This window comes from Geotrypetes seraphini, chromosome 14 (genome assembly GCF_902459505.1).
Source record: "Geotrypetes seraphini chromosome 14, aGeoSer1.1, whole genome shotgun sequence".
In the NCBI taxonomy this organism is placed as follows: Eukaryota; Metazoa; Chordata; class Amphibia; order Gymnophiona; family Dermophiidae; genus Geotrypetes; species Geotrypetes seraphini.
In genome coordinates this window covers 72,646,458-72,664,392 of record NC_047097.1, presented here as the reverse complement: position 1 = coordinate 72,664,392, position 17,935 = coordinate 72,646,458, and the positions used below count along the sequence as shown (strand labels likewise).

Here is a 17,935-nt window from a genome sequence, read left to right as displayed (position 1 = left end):
ATATTCAATAAGTAGAACAGGGACACTGGAGGACTTTTGGGGATAGAGTGGGGAAAAGGTTGATGGGGCCATGGTCCCTGAAGCCCACCCTGTTCTACTGCCGCGGATGTATAACGATTACTATTAAAAACTTGTTTTGATATGGTTTGAAGTTATCAGCTTCAGTTTGTGGCCTCTGTTGAATCTCTCATTTCTTAAAGTGCTCTCCGCAAGCTTGCCTCCATCTGTACACACACTGGGCACACCCATGCCTCCTCCCTCCCCCCCCCTTCACTGGTGAAGATTGTTATAGGAATGGGAAGTGGCAGAAAAGGTAGGGATTACCATATGGCTCCAGAAAAAGGACGGATTGAGACATCTGGATTTTACTTCCATTGCTTTCCTCTCCAGCACCTCCCTTAGGAGGGCATGCCAGCCAGCAACCATACTCTCCATGAAAAAGAGGTATTGATGCCCCTATATAAAACTCTAGTGAGACATCATGTAGAATATTGTGTACAAATGTGGAAACCACACCTTCAAAAAGATATGAACAGGATGGAGTCAGTCCAGAGGAAGGCTACTAAAATGATGCGTGGTCTTCATCATAAAGCATATGGGTGGGGGCAGACTTTAAATATCTCAGTATAATTTGGAGGAAAGGCGGAAGAGGGGAGATATGATAGAGACGTTTAAATACCTCTGTGGCATAAATGCGCCTGAGGAGAGTCTCTTTTAATTGAAATTAAACTCTGGAATGAGGGGGCATAAGATGAAGTAGCTTCACAGAAAGGGTGGTAGAGGCCTTGTGGAGAAAAAAAGTTTATCTAAATTCAAGAAAGCTTGTGACAAGTACATTGGACCTCTGGGGGAGAGGAAGGGATAGTAGATGGGCCATATGGTCTTTATCTGCCTTCATTTTTCTGTTTCTATCTCACATCACTGTTAGGGACATACCAGTTCTCTCTTCCTAACCATCTCACATCGCTCTTAGAGATGTACCAGTTTTCTCTCAAAGCATCTCCCATCACTTTTAGGGACGTTCTCATATCACTCTTAGCGAAGTACCACCTCCCTCTATAATCATCTCCCATCACTGCCTGAGATGGATGAACTTTCTCCATCAGGCTGGCCCCTCACTTTTGTCTTTTGTCACGAAGATTCAGAAGGAGAAAGGGTTTGTGGCTCTCTTTCTACAAGCCTTTTCAAAATCTGGTTTTCTTCCCCTTTGTTCAGCCCCAATAGAAATGCTGTCATTTCCTACGGCAAATCCCATGAATGGAGAAGAAAAGTAGAAGATATAATGCATGGTTTCATTTGTTCTCAGTCCTTTTTGGATGAACTGTATTTAAAACTGATGGCCTGTCATGATAGCAGCTTAAACATCCAGTCTAGATGGGAAAACACTTGGTTCTATTCACAATTCCACATTAACACTGCTATGAAACATTTGAGGGATGTGCTTGCCACGTTCAAGCCTGTAGTAACAGGCAACACAGTTGCTACTCTGAACCAAGTGCATTATGGTACATGAAGTCTTGTGGCTTTTGAGATTAAGTAGAGCAGAAGAGCTGAGGATGTGAAAAGAGGGTTCTATATCAGAAGAAAAATCAACAAGTAAAACCTCTGTCCAAAGTCCCACACACAGCAGTTGAACTCCTGCTTCTGATCTAAAAGACCGTCTGAATGACTGTCCCAGTTGAAGCCACACAGGTGACCCCATCGTTTGAAGTCAAATCTTGTACATTGAGCTCTGAGCCTGACATACGCTTGGCAGCAGGGTGATGGCCCTTGCTCCCAGCGCCCATCTTCCGACAACACGTGGTCACATCTTCCCAGAAGGAGGGTGTGTACAGCCCATAGATCAAGGGGTCAGAGCAGGTGTGCAGCAAACCGAACAGGAACAGACTGCGGTGGATGTATTCAGGGGTCTGCTGAATCATCTCCGGTTGGAACCAGTACCACAGGCCCAGGAGGTAATAAGGGGTCCAGCAGACAATGAACGAGGCCACAATCACGAGGGTCATTTTCAGAGTTTTCATTCTTGCCTTGGAGATGTGCTCACTTTTGCTTCTTGCAAGACCTGGCAAAAATGAAAAGTAATTTCATCAGAGTGTTGCATCAGAGCAACTTCCACTGTCCTGCGATGGTCTCTCACTACAAGGACCAGGAAGTAGACGGTACCAGACCTATTGTCAGTGAAACAAAGATTGTTCATTGCTGTACCCGGAAGATTTTATCACTACAACGGCAGGGAGCCTCCCTCGCTAGAAGAGTCTGAGCTAGGGACAACCTGTCACTGTGATAGGGAGAGTTTGGCTCTGGCTTTGGGAATTCTCTGCTATGTTAGTGTACATCCATGGCCTTGAGGTCCATATTCAAACACTCCCTGAGTGAGTAAGAGAGCTTAATAATTTAAACCTGAATATTCAGTGGGATTGGCAGATAACGTTAGACCCGGCCTTTGTCGGGACCAACTTGTCCGCACAAACTTAGTTGAATCTCAAAGCGGTGCAGCCAGATGTGCAATTTTGGGTGGGAACAACATCCCCCCACCCAGTGACTCCATCTGAAATGATAAATACCTGAGCTGGTAGGGATCCTCAAGCCCTACCAGCTGAAGAGGTCCTCCCCTACGCTCATCGGCAGCCCCCCCTCTCCCAATGCATGCTCCATTTATGTACTATGTCAGGGTCTCTTCTTCGTGCGTTTCACTTGCAAAATCTACATGCAACATGAGATGGAAAGCAAAGGGCTCTCACCTTTCTTGTCCTTCATCTGTGTACTGATCTCCCACAGGATTCGCACGTAGCACACAGCCATGACACAGAGCGGAGTCACGAAGAGCGTCATGAACGTGAACATATTATAGACGGTTTCCTGCCAGTGCTCCGGGAAGCTCCCGTGTGTCACACATTGCGTGAAATTCATGCTTGGGATGGTGTACAAGCGGAAAATGAAAATCTGTAGGGAGAAAGTGGCCTAGTTATATGGTCAGTTGTGAGGAGAAAAAGGCCCTTGAGCAGAGGGCAGAGTGTGTATGAAAGAAATCTATATGTCCATGACCTCCGTTGTGTGGCCATATTTCTCTCTTGGGTCAGCTCTTTAGGACCAGAGCTTGAGACACCTGATCTCTGGGATAATTAAGGAGAGGACAAAAGATCGGTGTGCATCTGTAACCAGTTCTACAGCCTTGAAAAATTAATTCCTGGAATCCCATCTGTTCATGAGAGCATAAGAGTTGTCATACTGGGACAGACCAAAGCTCCATCAAACCCAGTACACTTCTCCCTCCGTATTGGCGGTTTCGATTATTCACGGTTTTTAGCTTGCTGGCTCTTCCTCCCCCAATTACATCAGTTTGCATAGAGAAATTGCTGATTCCAAGCGTTTCCAGAGAAAATCGCTGATTCCCGGCACTTTCTTCACCGTGTTTTGCCTGTCCTTCAGGAACAGGCCAGGTCTCCCACCATGTTATTTGCGGTTTTTCTGTATCAAAGCAAATACGGAGGGAGAAGTGTATCTTGTTTCCAACAGTCACAAGTACCTGGATGTTTATGTTCTTAGGAGCAGAGATCCCTTCCTATGGAGGTGCTGAAATTCGCTACCCCTTAACCTTCCTAGATGCTTCTTCTTTTTATTCACTGATAAAGAAAATCATCTGCAAGATCCCTCAAATCTCTTCTTTAAAATATTTTTTTTCCTGAAAATCTCTCAGCCTGTGTCCAAGAACAGTGTTTCTCAACTCGGTCCTGGAGTCCCCCCTTGCCAGTCAGGTTTTCAGGATATCCACATTGAATTTGCATAAACTTGATTTGCATACACTGCCTGCATTATTTGCAAATTTATTTCATGCATATTCATTGTGGATAATTTGAAAACCTTACTGGCAAGAGGGAACACCAGGACAGAGTTGCAAAACACTGTCCTAGAAGACAAGGAAGGGATCCATTCTGAGGATGGATGGTCAGCACTGGGCCCTGTGTTTATGTTTCGGTATATCTGCCTGGAATGATTCAAAAATAGGAAGATGGCACATCCCCTCCATTAGGCCTGGGTGGTGCCAGAAGTTCAGGCTGGTCTTGGCAGTTTCAAGTCTTGTGAAGAGCAATCCAAACTTCCATTATTGCATGGCTCAAGCTTACTCAGAGCCAAGTTATGGTGGGGAAGAAAAATCCTGCTGTAAGCTCCACCAGAATGCTAAGCTTCCGAGGGCCAGAATAAAAGCACTTGGAGGGCCAGATTCTGGGCTGTAGATTGGAAAAGGGTTACCATATTTGTAAAGACAAAAAGAGGACCCATGTCTCCGCCCCCAGTCCCGCCCATAATACAATACTACTTTATCTCAAAGAAAAAAAAGTTTTTAAAATTCTTTTTTTACCTTTATCATTTCTGATCTCTGCTTTCCTCATCTTCTCTTCACTCCCTTCCATCTAGGACAGACATGGACAACTCCGGTCCTCGAGGGCCGGAATCCAGTCAGGTATTCAGGATTTCCTCAATGAATGTGCATGAGATCTATTTGCATGCGCTGCTTTCAATGATTACTCATTGGGGAAATCCTGAAAACCCGATTGGATTCCGGCCCCCCATGTCTGATCTAGGATCTGCCCCTTCCATCCACCGTCTGTCCTCTCTCCATCTAGCCTGTACCCCTCTTTCCCTTTTACAATTCATTCCAGCTTTGACTCTCTTCATTTTTATCTCTCCTGCACCAGATCCAGCATCAGTCTCTCCCCTGCACTTACCTGAGGAGATGCCAGGAGGAAGCTCAGGAACCAAGCCACACACAGCATGACCCGGTTTCGCTGGCTGGCATTGGTAAAGCTGAAAGGATAAAGAATGGCAGAGTGCCGATCCAAACTGATTACCACCAGCACCAGGGCTGCTGCATACATGGCAAAAAGCTTGAAGAAGTTGAGGAGCTTGCACAAGAGTTCCCCTGCGCACCACTGAATGGTGACATTCCACACCGCATCCAGTGGCATCACCAGGCACGTCACCAACAGGTCAGCCGCGGTGAGGCTCAGGATGAGAATGCGAATGTGGGACTTCCTGCGTTTTCTTATGATGCTCAGCAGAACTGCAGAATTGCTGCAGGCTGAAATCAGAAAGAGGCAGCAGGTGACAATGACCCGGGCCCTGGCGGTTGTCGTAAAAGTGGGAGGCATCCATGGATGGTCAGAGGTAACAGCTGAGAGGTTGGTATCCGGAATATTCTTTTGGGTTTCATTCAGGAAGGGCAGTGCTTCAGTCATTGCCTAATAAAATAATAGAATAGAAAGCAAGATCAGAACGTTCAGCACTGTCCAAAATACACTTCATAAGGAGTTCTCAAACTCTGTATCATGTATTGTAACATCATTACCGAAGCTCATGGATCGTAACATCATTACAGAAGCTCATGGATCGTAACATCATTACAGAAGCTTATTGAAGCTCATGGATCGTAACATCAAGCTTATTGAAGCTCAAAGAAAGTAACATCATTACAGAAGCTCATGTATCCATAACATCATTACAGAAGCTCATGGATCGTAACATCATTACAGAAGCTCATGTATCCATAACATCATTACAGAAGCTCATGGATCGTAACATCATTTCAGAAGCTTATTGAAGCTCATGGATCGTAACATCAAGCTTATTGAAGCTCAAAGAAAGTAACATCATTACAGAAGCTCATGTATCCATAACATCATTACAGAAGCTCATGGATCGTAACATCATTACAGAAGCTCATGGATCGTAACATCATTACAGAAGCTTATTGAAGCTCATGGATCGTAACATCAAGCTTATTGAAGCTCAAAGAAAGTAACATCATTACAGAAGCTCATGTATCCATAACATCATTACAGAAGCTCATGGATCGTAACATCATTACAGAAGCTCATGTATCCATAACATCATTACAGAAGCTCATGGATCGTAACATCATTACAGAAGCTCATGTATCCATAACATCATTACAGAAGCTCATGGATCGTAACATCATTACAGAAGCTTATTGAAGCTCATGGATCCTAGCATCAAGCTTATTGAAGCTCAAAGAAAGTAACATCATTATAGAAGCTCATGGATCGTAACATCATTTCAGAAGCTCATGGATCATAATATCATTACAAAAGCTCATTGAAGCTCATGGATCCTAACATCAAGCTTATTGAAGCTCAAAGAAAGTAACATCATTATAGAAGCTCATGGATCGTAACATCATTTCAGAAGCTCATGGATCATAACATCATTATAGAAGCTCATGGATCGTAACATCATTACAGAAGCTCATGTAAAGTGCTCTGAATTGACTTCCCAGTCATTAGCAGCGGTATGGAAGCTTTCAACAAACAATAGTCATGGTTAAAGCACAGAACTGTGCAGAAGAAGTAGTTACCTCAAAACCTACAGAGGACATGTCTGATCGTTAAACAGCGCAGGCAGAGGCACCGACATTTCAGAAGGACCGGGGGTGCTAAACATTTCAGAGTCCACTTTTTTTTGATATGCTATACCACAAAATCCTAAACGTGTCTAAGCAATCTACAGCAGAAACCTGGCTAGTGTGGAGGAAGATCAAATGCGGTTCTTCAGCTGACAATTACAAGCATCAACCCGGGAACTTTGCAAAAGTTGATGATCTTTCAAGAGCGACAGCGATTTTCAGCCCTTGCATCTCGATCGGAGGGGTTGCATTGCTCCTACGTACCCGGTCGCGGAGTGGAAGCGGCTCCCAGCCTTGCGGGGAAGATGCGGCGCAGTCAGTGCGGGGAGAGCAGGCATCGATCTTCCAGATCCAGCTTGGCAGGGGCGACACCTAGTGGCTCCGCTCAGCATTGCACGTGTGCTAGGTTCTGGAGAGAGCTGCATCAAGGACAACTCACGGCACTATAGCCGAATGGAGACCAGGATGAGCTATTTTTCCAGGTATTGCATTCTGTAATGTCCAATATCTGTTTCTCACTCTTCTGAAAACGTGATCCGTGCAATACATATTTCCAATAAATGACACTGGTGACTTATTTTGGCCTCCCTACCCCTCTTCCAACAGCCCCACCCCCACAGTCAGAGTCTGCCATCTGGCAACCTAGCCACTAGGTGTCCCTGTAGAGCATCTGGCCCCAGCTCTGGAGTTGGCTCTTGCTCTTCTGTGTGGCACTGAGGTGACTGATAAGGAGATAAGAGAAACGAGTCACTAGTGCTCCATGAATCAGCTGCTGAAGGTTGGATGTGTCCATTAGAGAATGACATGGGGACAATTTTTTCCCCCATCCCGTCCCCACAAGTTTTGTCCCTGCCCCATTCCTGTAAGCTCTGCCTTAACCCCACAAGTCTCGAGCACTTATGATTTTAAAGCGTTTGGGGCTTGTGCAGATGAGGACGGAGCTTGCAGGAATGGGGCAGGGACAGGAAAAGAACTCGCGGGGACGGGGGACTAATTTTGCCCGGTGTCATTCTCTAGTGTCAATGATGGCAGCAACAAAGGGTGGAGGTAGGAAACAGAAGGAAAGGGGAAATGTTGGCAAGCAGGAAGAGGGGGAGGGAAAAGAAGGACAGAATCTGGACACCTACAAGGGAGTAAAAAAGAGGAAGGGGAGACACCAAGGCAGGACATAGGGAAGAGGAAGGGACATGATGGGCATGGTGGGGGGTTGGAAAGAGGAGGGAAGAGACTGGACATCTGAGGTGGGGGGAGTGTGGTACCGTAGTTAAAGCTAAAGCCTCGCTGCTCTTTCTGACCCTGGGCAAGTCACTTAATCCTCCCCCCCCCCCATTGCCCCAGGTACATTAGATAGAGTGTGAGCCCACCAGGACAGATAGGGGAAAATGCCTGATTACCTGAATAAATCCATGTAAACCGTTTTGAGCTCCCCTAGGAGAACAGTATAGAAAATTGAATGAATCAATCAATCAGCAAGAAGAGGGGAGAGGCAGGGGGTAGGGAAGAAAAAGGGAGGTCCCAGGCCCACCTGTCTCTGTTGAGTCTTCCATCTCCTTTCATCCAGCCTCACCGTCTCCCTCCAAGTGTAGCATGGACTCCGGCTAATCTGCAATTCCTTTAATGGCGTGAAAACATTTGCTCCGTTTAGTGTGCGGGAGCTGAAAAAGTTTGAGAGACCCAAAGAGGAATTGTCAGGACCTCCCAATTCCCTTCTTCAGGGGACACCTTGTGACCTCATACATCCTTTGGATGGTCCTCTTAGGCTTCCACAGCTGGCGTCATGATTGTAGCAGTTTTCCAGGTCTCGCCGCGTCTGGGTAAGTGGAAGTAGCGTTTCAACCATCCTCACAGCACACCCTGAAGAAAGCCACAGCACAACGGCTGAAACGAGAGCCAGAAGACTGCTACAATCATCCTTTTAAAAGCATAGTAAAAATTAAAAAGGACGTAAGATGCACAATTGATCTTATCTCTACAAACCGGAGAGTTCTTCAGTAACCCTGCAACCTTAACTCATTCGGTTCTAGCCAGTGGCACCTCACCAGCTCATCCTCTGTCCTCTCTCCTTGTTCATCCTTTTAATTATCATTCCTCACACATTAGTAACACCATTGTAGCTTCAAATTGATCTGTGTCGTTGATGCTCTCTCGGTAGCTTCAACAGGAGTGACTATCGCTATTGCGCCAAAGCTCAGCATAAGACTTCCCCAAGGTCAGAGAACGGCTGGTCAGAATCTGAGGTGGCATAGGGCAAATAGAAGTGCCTGATTCCCATGGCATGGATGGCTTCTCTTAACACAACAAAGAGCAGGGAATCTGGTCCATTCAAGGATTCAGTCATCCAGTGTATTCTCCCCCATCTATGGAATGCCCAAAGGATCTGGAGGGGTAAAACTGGACACAAAGGGAGGGACAGGGATGCACAGAGGGGAGACGCTGGACAGAACAGATAGGGACTCACAGAAGAGAAGAAATATCAAAAGGACAGGAGACCCTGGAGAGAGTTAAAAAAAGAAAAGCAGAAGAGAGACACCAGGACCAAAGCAATGTTCAGATAACAAAGGTAGGGAAAAAAAAGTAATTTTTTCTGAATTTCTTATGTCAGCTTTAGGAAATGTGCATCTTTGTGTGCCCCCTCTCCCCCGTTCTCCACTATTTTTGGAGCGGTGATGTTATAGAGCACCCATTTCAATTTTTCCACCTGGGGCCCATTTAGTCCTGGTTTAAATATCTTTATTACTTTTAAACAATACAGAAGACGTCCCTTCCCACCCACCCTTTCAATACAAGTCAATGCTGGAATCCAATAAGAAAACCAAAACAAAGGCTACACCTCAATTTTCAAAATGACGAACTCACCTCCTCTTAAAAGCAGCCAACCCCAGGCCACTAAGCATTCACTAACAGAGTCGTATTGTCCTTCCATACAGACAAAATATGTTGTAATGCCAAACCCATAAGAATATCAAATAAGCTTGCACCAGCGAAGGCAAAGCTGCAGACCGCTATGTAAGCCCAGTCTGCATGTCAAAGACACCCCAAACTCTCTCCAAAACCAATTCCCAGCAGCTTTTCAACCTGCAGAACCAACTGAGAGACTTTACAAAGGGTCCACCTACAAACTTGAACCCACACGTCCTCTTCAAGACACCCCCTGAAATCAGGCTCCCACGCTTTTTCCACGGTTTTGAGGTGCAACATGTACTGCTGGAACCTAACTTCTATTTTCCCATAGACTCAACATTTCGTTATTCACAATTTTGCGGTTTTTGGGAACCGTACTACCGCGAATAGTGAGAACAGACTGTATACCCTAATATTTATTGTAGGAAAATTTTTTCCCAAAAAGATTTTTTCAAATGTGAACAAAATAGCTTTTAAAAAAACCAAAACCAAAAACTTTTTCTAGAAAGAGTCTTTAAGGTATAGGTAAATTTGCACAAGTTTTCTGCTGAAGGTTTGCTTTCTGAACTTGTCTGAGTCAGGACAAGTTGGGCCATTCACAGTTGAAGTGCAAATGACAAAAGACCTGCTGGATGCAGAGCCTTTTGTAAAATACATATAATGGTACCTATACATGGTAGCATGTAGAGCAAGAACAGATACTATACAAGGCAGCATATTGTTGAATTTCTTTTTCATTTTAGTTCATTTGTCTCGATTGGCTCCGGTGACTTCCATCTCCTGCTTCTCCAGGTCATCTTCTTGATCCACTGGCTGCTCTCCATCCTACTGCCACTTTCAGAAGGGATGAATCTAAGAGATCACCAAGGCCTGCAAAACCCCTCCCGTGTTTCTGTTAAGTAAGAAAGAGCCCCTTTCGGGCATTCTAGGTACTCTGTAAACCATTGTGCTGTCAGGGCAGGGGTTAGGAGTTGCAAAAGCTCTTGTAAGCTTCACTACGAATCTCGTAATAGGACCTTGAATCTCTAATGACAGGTATCTAAAAACATTCCTCAACCATCTTGTTGCTCCCTGCAATATGGGACAGGGTATTCATTTATTTAGTACCATCTGTATGAAGAGATTCACCCAAGAAGTGTACATAAGAACATAAGAATTGGGACAGACTGAAGGCCCATCAAGCCCAATATCCTCTTTGCAACAGTGGCCAACCCAGGTCACAACTACCTGGCAAGATCTCAAGTAGTAAAACAGATTTTATGCTGCTTATCCTAGGAATAAGCAGTGGATTTCCCCAAGCCAACTCAATAATGGCCTATGGACTTCTCTTTTGGAAAATTAGCCAAACTTTTTTTTAAACCCTGCTAAGCTAACTGATTTCACCACATTCTCCAGCAATGAATTCCAGAGTTTAACTACACGTTATGTGAAGAAATATTTTCTCCAGTTTGTTTTAAATCTACTACTATAGAACAGGTACAGCTTCAAATAAACAATTTACATCATATTAACAGCGTAACAATAGTAAAATGTCATGGAAATACGTGAGATCTATGTTGATTGCTTCAGTGTTATAGACCATATGTGTTTATGAAGGGGATTCACTCTGCATGTTTTGCCCCGATTAGGGCTCACTGTCATGGTGATGGCTTTTAAATGATTATGGTCTGGCTTCATCAGTCTTGAGTAGAATTCCATTTCATAGATTGGAGATCTGAACACCCTTCTTGTCAACATACTAGGACTAGGGGGCATGCAATGAAACTACCAAGTAGTAAAACAGAGAAAATATTTATTCACTCAATGTGGAATTTGCTGCCAGAGAATGTGGTGAAAGCAGTTAGCTTAGCAGGGTTTAAAAAGGGATTGACTCATTTCCTAAAAGAAAAGTCCATAAGTAATTATTAAGATGGACTTGGGAAAATCCACCACATATTTCTAGGATAAGCAGCATAAAATCAGTTTTACTCTTTTAGGATCTTGCCAGGTACTTGGGACCTTGGTTTGCCACTGTTAGAAATGGGTACAGGGCTTGATGGAAGTTTGGTCTGTCCCAGTATGACATTGTTTATGTTCTTATGAAACTGGACATAAATGCAAAGAAAGAGATGAAAGTCTTTTTCTGCAGCAGAATCCTAGAAGCAAATCTGATCATTATTGGATATTGTTGAAGTAAAAATTAGGAGCATCAGAAGCATCAAATACAAAGTGTGGGATGTGATATTCTCAGAGCTCCACAAGGTGGCAGCAGAAATGCCAAGAACCGAGTTTATGGCTCCCAAACTGTAGCTGCAGGATTTCAGACTGAATGTTAATTTAAAAAGAAATACACCTTTCTGAATTCTCATGAAATAAAAACACAATGATAATTTTCAAGCTGTGATGGTTCAGTTGGACAAATAAAAGAACTCCTAGTATTATGCTGAAAGTGAGTCAGAATGAAATGCCGTCTCTTCCTCCGCCAACTCCAGACTCCATCCCTTCTGCTTTGCTGCACCGTATGCTTGGAACAAGCTGCCCGAATCCCTATGGTCTGACCTAATAAGGTTTTTTTTTAATGTTCCTATAGATTACCTGGGGGAAGCCACTATTTGCCCTGGAATCAGTAGCATGCAATGTTGCTACTCTGAGATTCTACTTGGAATCTTCTCCTATTGTTTGAGATTCTGCCTGGAATCTGCTAATCTTTGAGATTATGGCATGTTGCAGCCAATTGAGTTTCTGCCAGGTACTTTTGACTTGGATTGGCCACTGGGCTAGACGGACCATTGGTATGACCCAGGATGGCTCTTATGTTTTCATCTGGACTGACATAACCCTCCTTATGTAGAAAGCTGAAACTACTCCCCTTGAGATTGCAAAGCATTAAAAACAACAGATTTGTCTGCATTTCAGAGCTCTGGTTGGATCTAATTCTTGGAAATTTCTTCACATGGCATAATGGCTCTAAGAATAGAGTTTGTGGGGGTGGTGTGTAGCTTTGTGTGTGTGTTAGAGCTTTCATACATGTGTGACATTCAAGTCCATTTCAAACAGCACATAATACTGAAAATTTACTAAGAATCCTGTGAATCTTGAGGCCAGTATTTAGCGAGATACCAAATACAGTAAAACCTTGGATTGCAAGACAAGCAAAACATTTGATTAAATTTTAACTTGATATATAAGCGATGTCTTGCAATACGAGTACATACAGTATACACACATCACAACTGAGCCGATGGTTCTTCTCTCTCTGATGCTGCAGGAGTGTAGTAACTGTTCTAAACGACCGAGGTCTTGCAATACAAGTACGTATAGTATTGTGTATTAAAGTTTTTGGGTTATGGAACGAATCGTCTGAGTTTCCATTATTTCCTATGGGGAAATTCGCTTTGATATACCAGTGCTTTGAATTACAAGCATGCTTCTGGAACAAATTATGCTCGCAAACCAAGGATTTACTGTATTACATTACATCACATTAGAGATTTCTATTCCGCCATTACCTTGCGGTTCAAGGCAGATTATAAAAGAATTATAGATGGTGGGTTTCAATGGAAGATTATTTGTCATTTCTAGAGAGGTAAAGAGAAGTCCGGTAGTTTCAGTGTGGCGGGAAGAGAGAGGAAGGACGGTATATGTGATGTTAGGACTGTTTCAGGAATTTCTTGAAGAGTATAGTTTTGATTTCTTTTCTGAACATCTTGTAGTCTGGGGTAGTTATCAGTAGATTGGAGATCTGGTTGTCTAGTTTTGCTGCTTGAGTGGCCAAGAGGCCATCGTATAGTTTTTTTCCATTTTACTTCTTTGATTGGGGGGGAGGAGGGGTGTTTTTCTATGTCTGACTGAGGTGGTTTGGATGAGGCGGTTGGGCTGTCTCCATTTAGGGTTGTCTATAAAAAGAGCTCTCTAGGTTTTAAGAATGAAGCCATTACTCGGGCCGAGCTAGACAATTCCATCTCACAGCATTATTAGGGGGATGTCTTCGCTCCGAATGACTTTTCCCATGTTTTTCGTATTATTTTGTGCCCAAAAGAACAGGAAAAACGCTGAAATTTTGGCTTTCTTCATGTGCCATTAATAGTATGCACTCTCCTCAAAGAGGATGAACTACTAAGGATATTCCTCCAGTAAAGAAGGTAATACAGAGAAAGAAAACACCTTTTTATTGGATTAACTTAATACATTTTCCCTCCCTCTTACAAAACTGTAGTGAGGTTTTTAGCGCCAGCCGCAGTGGTAACAGCTCCCGACGCTCATAGAAATTCTATGAGCATCAGAGCTAAAAACCTCACTACAGTTTTGTAAAAAGGGGGAGGAGCTTTGGAAGGTAATCCGTCTTCTTCAGATCAGACATGAGCAAACGATGACCTAGATCAAGCTATATATGTGAAACACAAAAGCAGTCTCATAGCCACCCACTCCTACTTTTCCTACAGGACTGTCATTGGCATGCTTTTACGTTTCACGAATATTCTGATCTAGGTCATCGTTTGCTCATGTCTGATCTGAAAGAAGGAGGGTTATCTACCAAAGCTCACCACATAATGTATTTACTCCAGGTGTGGGGAACGAGGGCCGCAATCCAGTCAGATTTTCAGGATTTCCCCAATGAATATGCATGAGATCGATTTGCATGCAATGGAGGCAGAGCATGCAAATAGGTCTCATGCATATTCATTGGGGAAATCCTGAAAGATCGACTGAATTGCAGGCCTCAGTCCCCACACCTGATTTAGCCCCCCAAAAAATTATCATCTTTTCTTTGTTTTATTTCTGTTTATTACCTTTTTGAGTGTAAAGAAAAAAAATTGGAACCCCCCCCTAAAAAATAAAAATTCTCTCATAGATAACACTGAAAATGATACTCAAACACAGAAGACAAATACACAAGCCCCCACCTACCCACCAGCACATACCATATCCAGGCAAAGAACACAAATACACAACCACACACACACAGTTGCAAAATACAAATGCATACAGATGCCTATCTAGTCTTCAGGGGCACAGATTGAGTTATTCTTGGACCGCTTAGAAAAGTGAGTTTGTGACGACTAATTGAAATCTAATCTAATCTAATCTAAATCTTGGGTTTATATACCGCATCATCTCCGCAGATGGAGCTCGACACGGTTTACATGGTTAGGGAAGGAACGGAACTCCAGTGGAATTATATAAGTATGAGAGAAGAGAGGTTGGTGTGAGAGTGCCAGGAGCGGGACTTTGCATTGATTACATAGGAGGTGGGTTCAGAGACTTTAATTCTTAGATTAAAATTTTGCCTTTTCTCTCCCCGTAATCCAGCATCTCCCTTTTCTCTCCCTACCACCTCCCATAACAGGCCGGCATCGCCCCTTCTCATTCACACACCTGCGCTATTACCAGCCTCAGAGCCTTCCTTCTGATGCAACATTCTGCTCTTTGACAAATTCAATTAGATACAAACATTTTATTATTGTGGATGGCTCTGGGGCCAATATGAACAGCTCGTGTGAATTGCTGCTTGCTGCCAGTGACCTCCAGAAGTGACATTTGTAAATGGTACTTGGGGAGCTGGAGGGTAGGGGGATGGAGGATGGAGAAACTGGGAAAGATGCTGGATTGTCAGCAGGGAAGAGGAGGGAGAGATGCCAGGAGTCTACAGCTGGCAGAGCTGGCGGATCCAACCACAACAAAGATGCATCGCTGCTAGGTGAGTCTGTTCTCGTCTGAGCCCACCCACGTCTACGCCACTTGAGGCCTCAGGAAGGTGCCCTCCCTGCTCTCCGGAATACATTGTAGGATGTATTGGGTCTTACCAGTCCCCCTTCTAATTTCGCTCTTGAGCCCAGATAAGAGGACTGGAATTTAAACTCTTAATGCAGTCTTTTGCCGAAGTGAGTGCGACTGATCGTTTACCAGCCCTGCAGAGGTGAGTTCTGATGACCTGTCAGAGCCTTAAGCATGCCATATGCTCTGATGCCGCCCTGGGCCTTCCACTGTAATCTTTTCCAGATCCCTATGTTTACATACGCAACCCAGGCCTTGAGGCATCTTCCATGTGGTTCTCCAACTCTCCACACATGTCATGTATAGACAGCTGTGAGTGAGATTCACCAGCAGAATTCTGTCATTTCTTTCTTTATTTAAAAGGTTCAATCACTTCCCTGCTGAACACTGAAGGCACATCTAGGAGACAATTCAATAAAGCCGTCCCCAATATTCATCACATTAATTCATAGAATCCATTTTCCTCACCATCTTAACACAGTTTGGTCTGTCTCCTTTTTTATTAGAATGCGCCATTTATTACATTCCAATAAAATATTAATGAAAAGGTCGTCACAAATGGAAGAGCAGAAAAGAGAAACTTTAAATGTAGCAAAACTGTGCTATAAAGGCCATCTACACCCAACATTTTGAGCCCAGCCTAGGGTTACCAGACATGTCCTCTTTGTAGAGGACTGTCTGGGTGCCTGGATGCCTTTTTTTTCAGTGGAGGAAGGTAAATGTTGGTGTGCCAGTCCATATACCAGTCAAAGAAATTGTAGCTTAGATTGTGATATCTCAGATGGATGGAAATCCCTCTTGAAATCAAAGGTCTAAAGTAGAGAGGACAGCCAGCCAGCCCTGCTTCTATTGCACTTAGAGTTGAGGAGAACGATACATATTCTAAGGCCTTGGATGGAAATGGCCTTGAAAAGAACTGGAGATTGGAGTCTGCTGGTTGATCAATGAGAAGATGTATTGTAGTCCACAGGGGTCTCTAACACCAGAGGAGGTACCTGAACATCCACTGCCTTTCTCTTACCCATCTTAACAAAAAGACAGGGAGAGTGACTCACCAAAGAAATTGCAGTTCCAGGGTCCTCCACACAATTTTCCTCTTTGCTGTCTCCTTTAAGCACATCCCTTCAGGCATGCACTTGGTCCCACTCTGATGATATCACATCAGTGAGACTGCTCCTGGCCAATGCTGCCTCCTTTCTCAATCATGGCTCAGGTACAAAAGCTCCTCCTTCCCCTGGTCTGTCTGCATTTCAACACAGCATCGTTGCCAAAGTCCCAAATATACAATATATTCATAAAGTCCATTTTTTCACCACCATAACAATTTAATCTGTCTAAATGTCAACACATCTCATCTCCCAAACCTCTACTGCTTCAACTTACAGGCTAAATTTCCTAAATAATCACACCCCTCCCCTTTTTGCAAAGCCATGTTGGACTTTTTTATTGACGGCCATGGCAGTATTAGTTTCGATGTTTATAGAATTCCGATGAGGGTTGGAACTAATACTGTAAAGCCAGTGATAAGAAAGCTTAATATGGCTTTGTAAAAATTGGGGGAGTTAGTCTGGCATCTGGTGGCTCCTATTGGATGGAAATGGTCTCCAATAACTCAAAGATCTGTTTTTCCCCATTCAGTTCTTTTGTGTATGATCTCCAGGATCACCCTAGCCCCCTAGTGAGGGCTGGTTATACCCAAAGCCTTTGAAAATTTGCCCCCCTGGTCTTCATCTCCTTTCTTTGACTTGTCTTGTCTTGTCTTGTTCTTTTGTAGATGGGATCTTCAGAAGTAGATCCAGTACTCAAGGTGGTCTCTTTCTCAACAGGAGAAGTCCTTTCTTTCCACTCCATTGTGGACCTCCTCCATTGGTATCTGTCTTAAACTCACAGGCTCGGATGTGGCTCTTCAGGACTCTGAGGCTGACTCTTGCCAGATAAAATTAAGCAGACAACTTTGTCTAGTTAACTCTATCCAGATATTCAGTCCAAAAAATGCAGCAGCTGAGTCCAGATCCAGATGTGCTTGAGTCAAAACTGACTGCAGATGACCACATAGTGAGGGTCATAGCTGAGTATCCGGACACTGAATTATCTGGTTAATTATAGCCGGACAGCGTTAAATATTGGCCCTGCCAAGTCAAAATAAACCTGTGCCCTGGGAATGCCTCCAGCACTGCCTGATTTCATGGCTGGCAACAATGTACCCAGACAGAGGAAAATTCAAATTTCAGGATTTGTCCCATGCATGTAATTTTACCCACAGACGGCATAAGTAATGGACATAGGATCTCTAAGAGAGAGGGAGAGTGGATGGGCCATATGGTCTTTATCTGCCTTCATTTTTCTCTGTTTGTTTTATTTGGGGGCACGCCTTTGAAAATAGCTCTGAAAATGTTTCTATTAGCCGAGATGGAAAGAAAAGCAGTGCTTCATTTTCAGAGATGCAGCTGGGCAGATGAGACCCTGTGAAATGAAAGGAAAGTGGTGCTTCTCGATGAATTAAAGGCTGGAGGCCTGCCAGGCCGGATCGGCTCTCATGTTAGTACATATCACCGGGCTCCTGCACATCTGAACTCATTTTCCTGGCTTCCAGTGGGAATGAGGCAACACATTAGCCAGAGCAATCTAATTTCCTAAATTGACTCTGTTTGGGTTACAAGAGAAAAAGTTTCTCGTTCAGAAGCTTTATGCCAAAAGGTGGATGTTTCATTTTTTGTACCTTTATATAGTTTCCAAGTTTATTAAAATCTTTCTATCCCGCTCCAAGAGTAAAATCCGTCTGGGCGACTTACAATCGAAAATCATAATACAAAATAACATTCATACATAACATTAGTGTCCAGATTTCCCCAGACATGT

General features: G+C 43.8%; 1 protein-coding gene across 1 annotated transcript; it reads right to left on the bottom strand.

Annotated features, from left to right (window-relative positions):
- Positions 1–1,649: 1,649 nt before the first annotated feature.
- Positions 1,650–16,255, bottom strand: LOC117347970 (gonadotropin-releasing hormone II receptor-like). The gene is made up of 4 exons (XM_033919501.1): positions 16,132–16,255; positions 4,728–5,240; positions 2,742–2,943; positions 1,650–2,062 (listed from the first exon to the last, which is right to left on the bottom strand). Exons 2-4 carry the CDS (start codon positions 5,235–5,237, stop codon positions 1,650–1,652), a joined length of 1,125 nt encoding a protein of 374 aa, XP_033775392.1. The 5' UTR covers positions 5,238–5,240; positions 16,132–16,255.
- Positions 16,256–17,935: the final 1,680 nt, after the last annotated feature.

Excerpts from the sequence above, each read along its gene's own strand:
- LOC117347970 (XM_033919501.1), bottom strand. The coding sequence starts at position 5,237 with ATGACTGAAGCACTGCCCTTCCTGAATGAAACCCAAAAGAATATTCCG. Across the intron at positions 2,944-4,727 it reads TCCTCCTGGCATCTCCTCAG|ATTTTCATTTTCCGCTTGTA; the intron begins GTAAGTGCAGGG and ends TTCTCCCTACAG. Across the intron at positions 2,063-2,741 it reads ACAGATGAAGGACAAGAAAG|GTCTTGCAAGAAGCAAAAGT; the intron begins GTGAGAGCCCTT and ends CATTTTTGCCAG.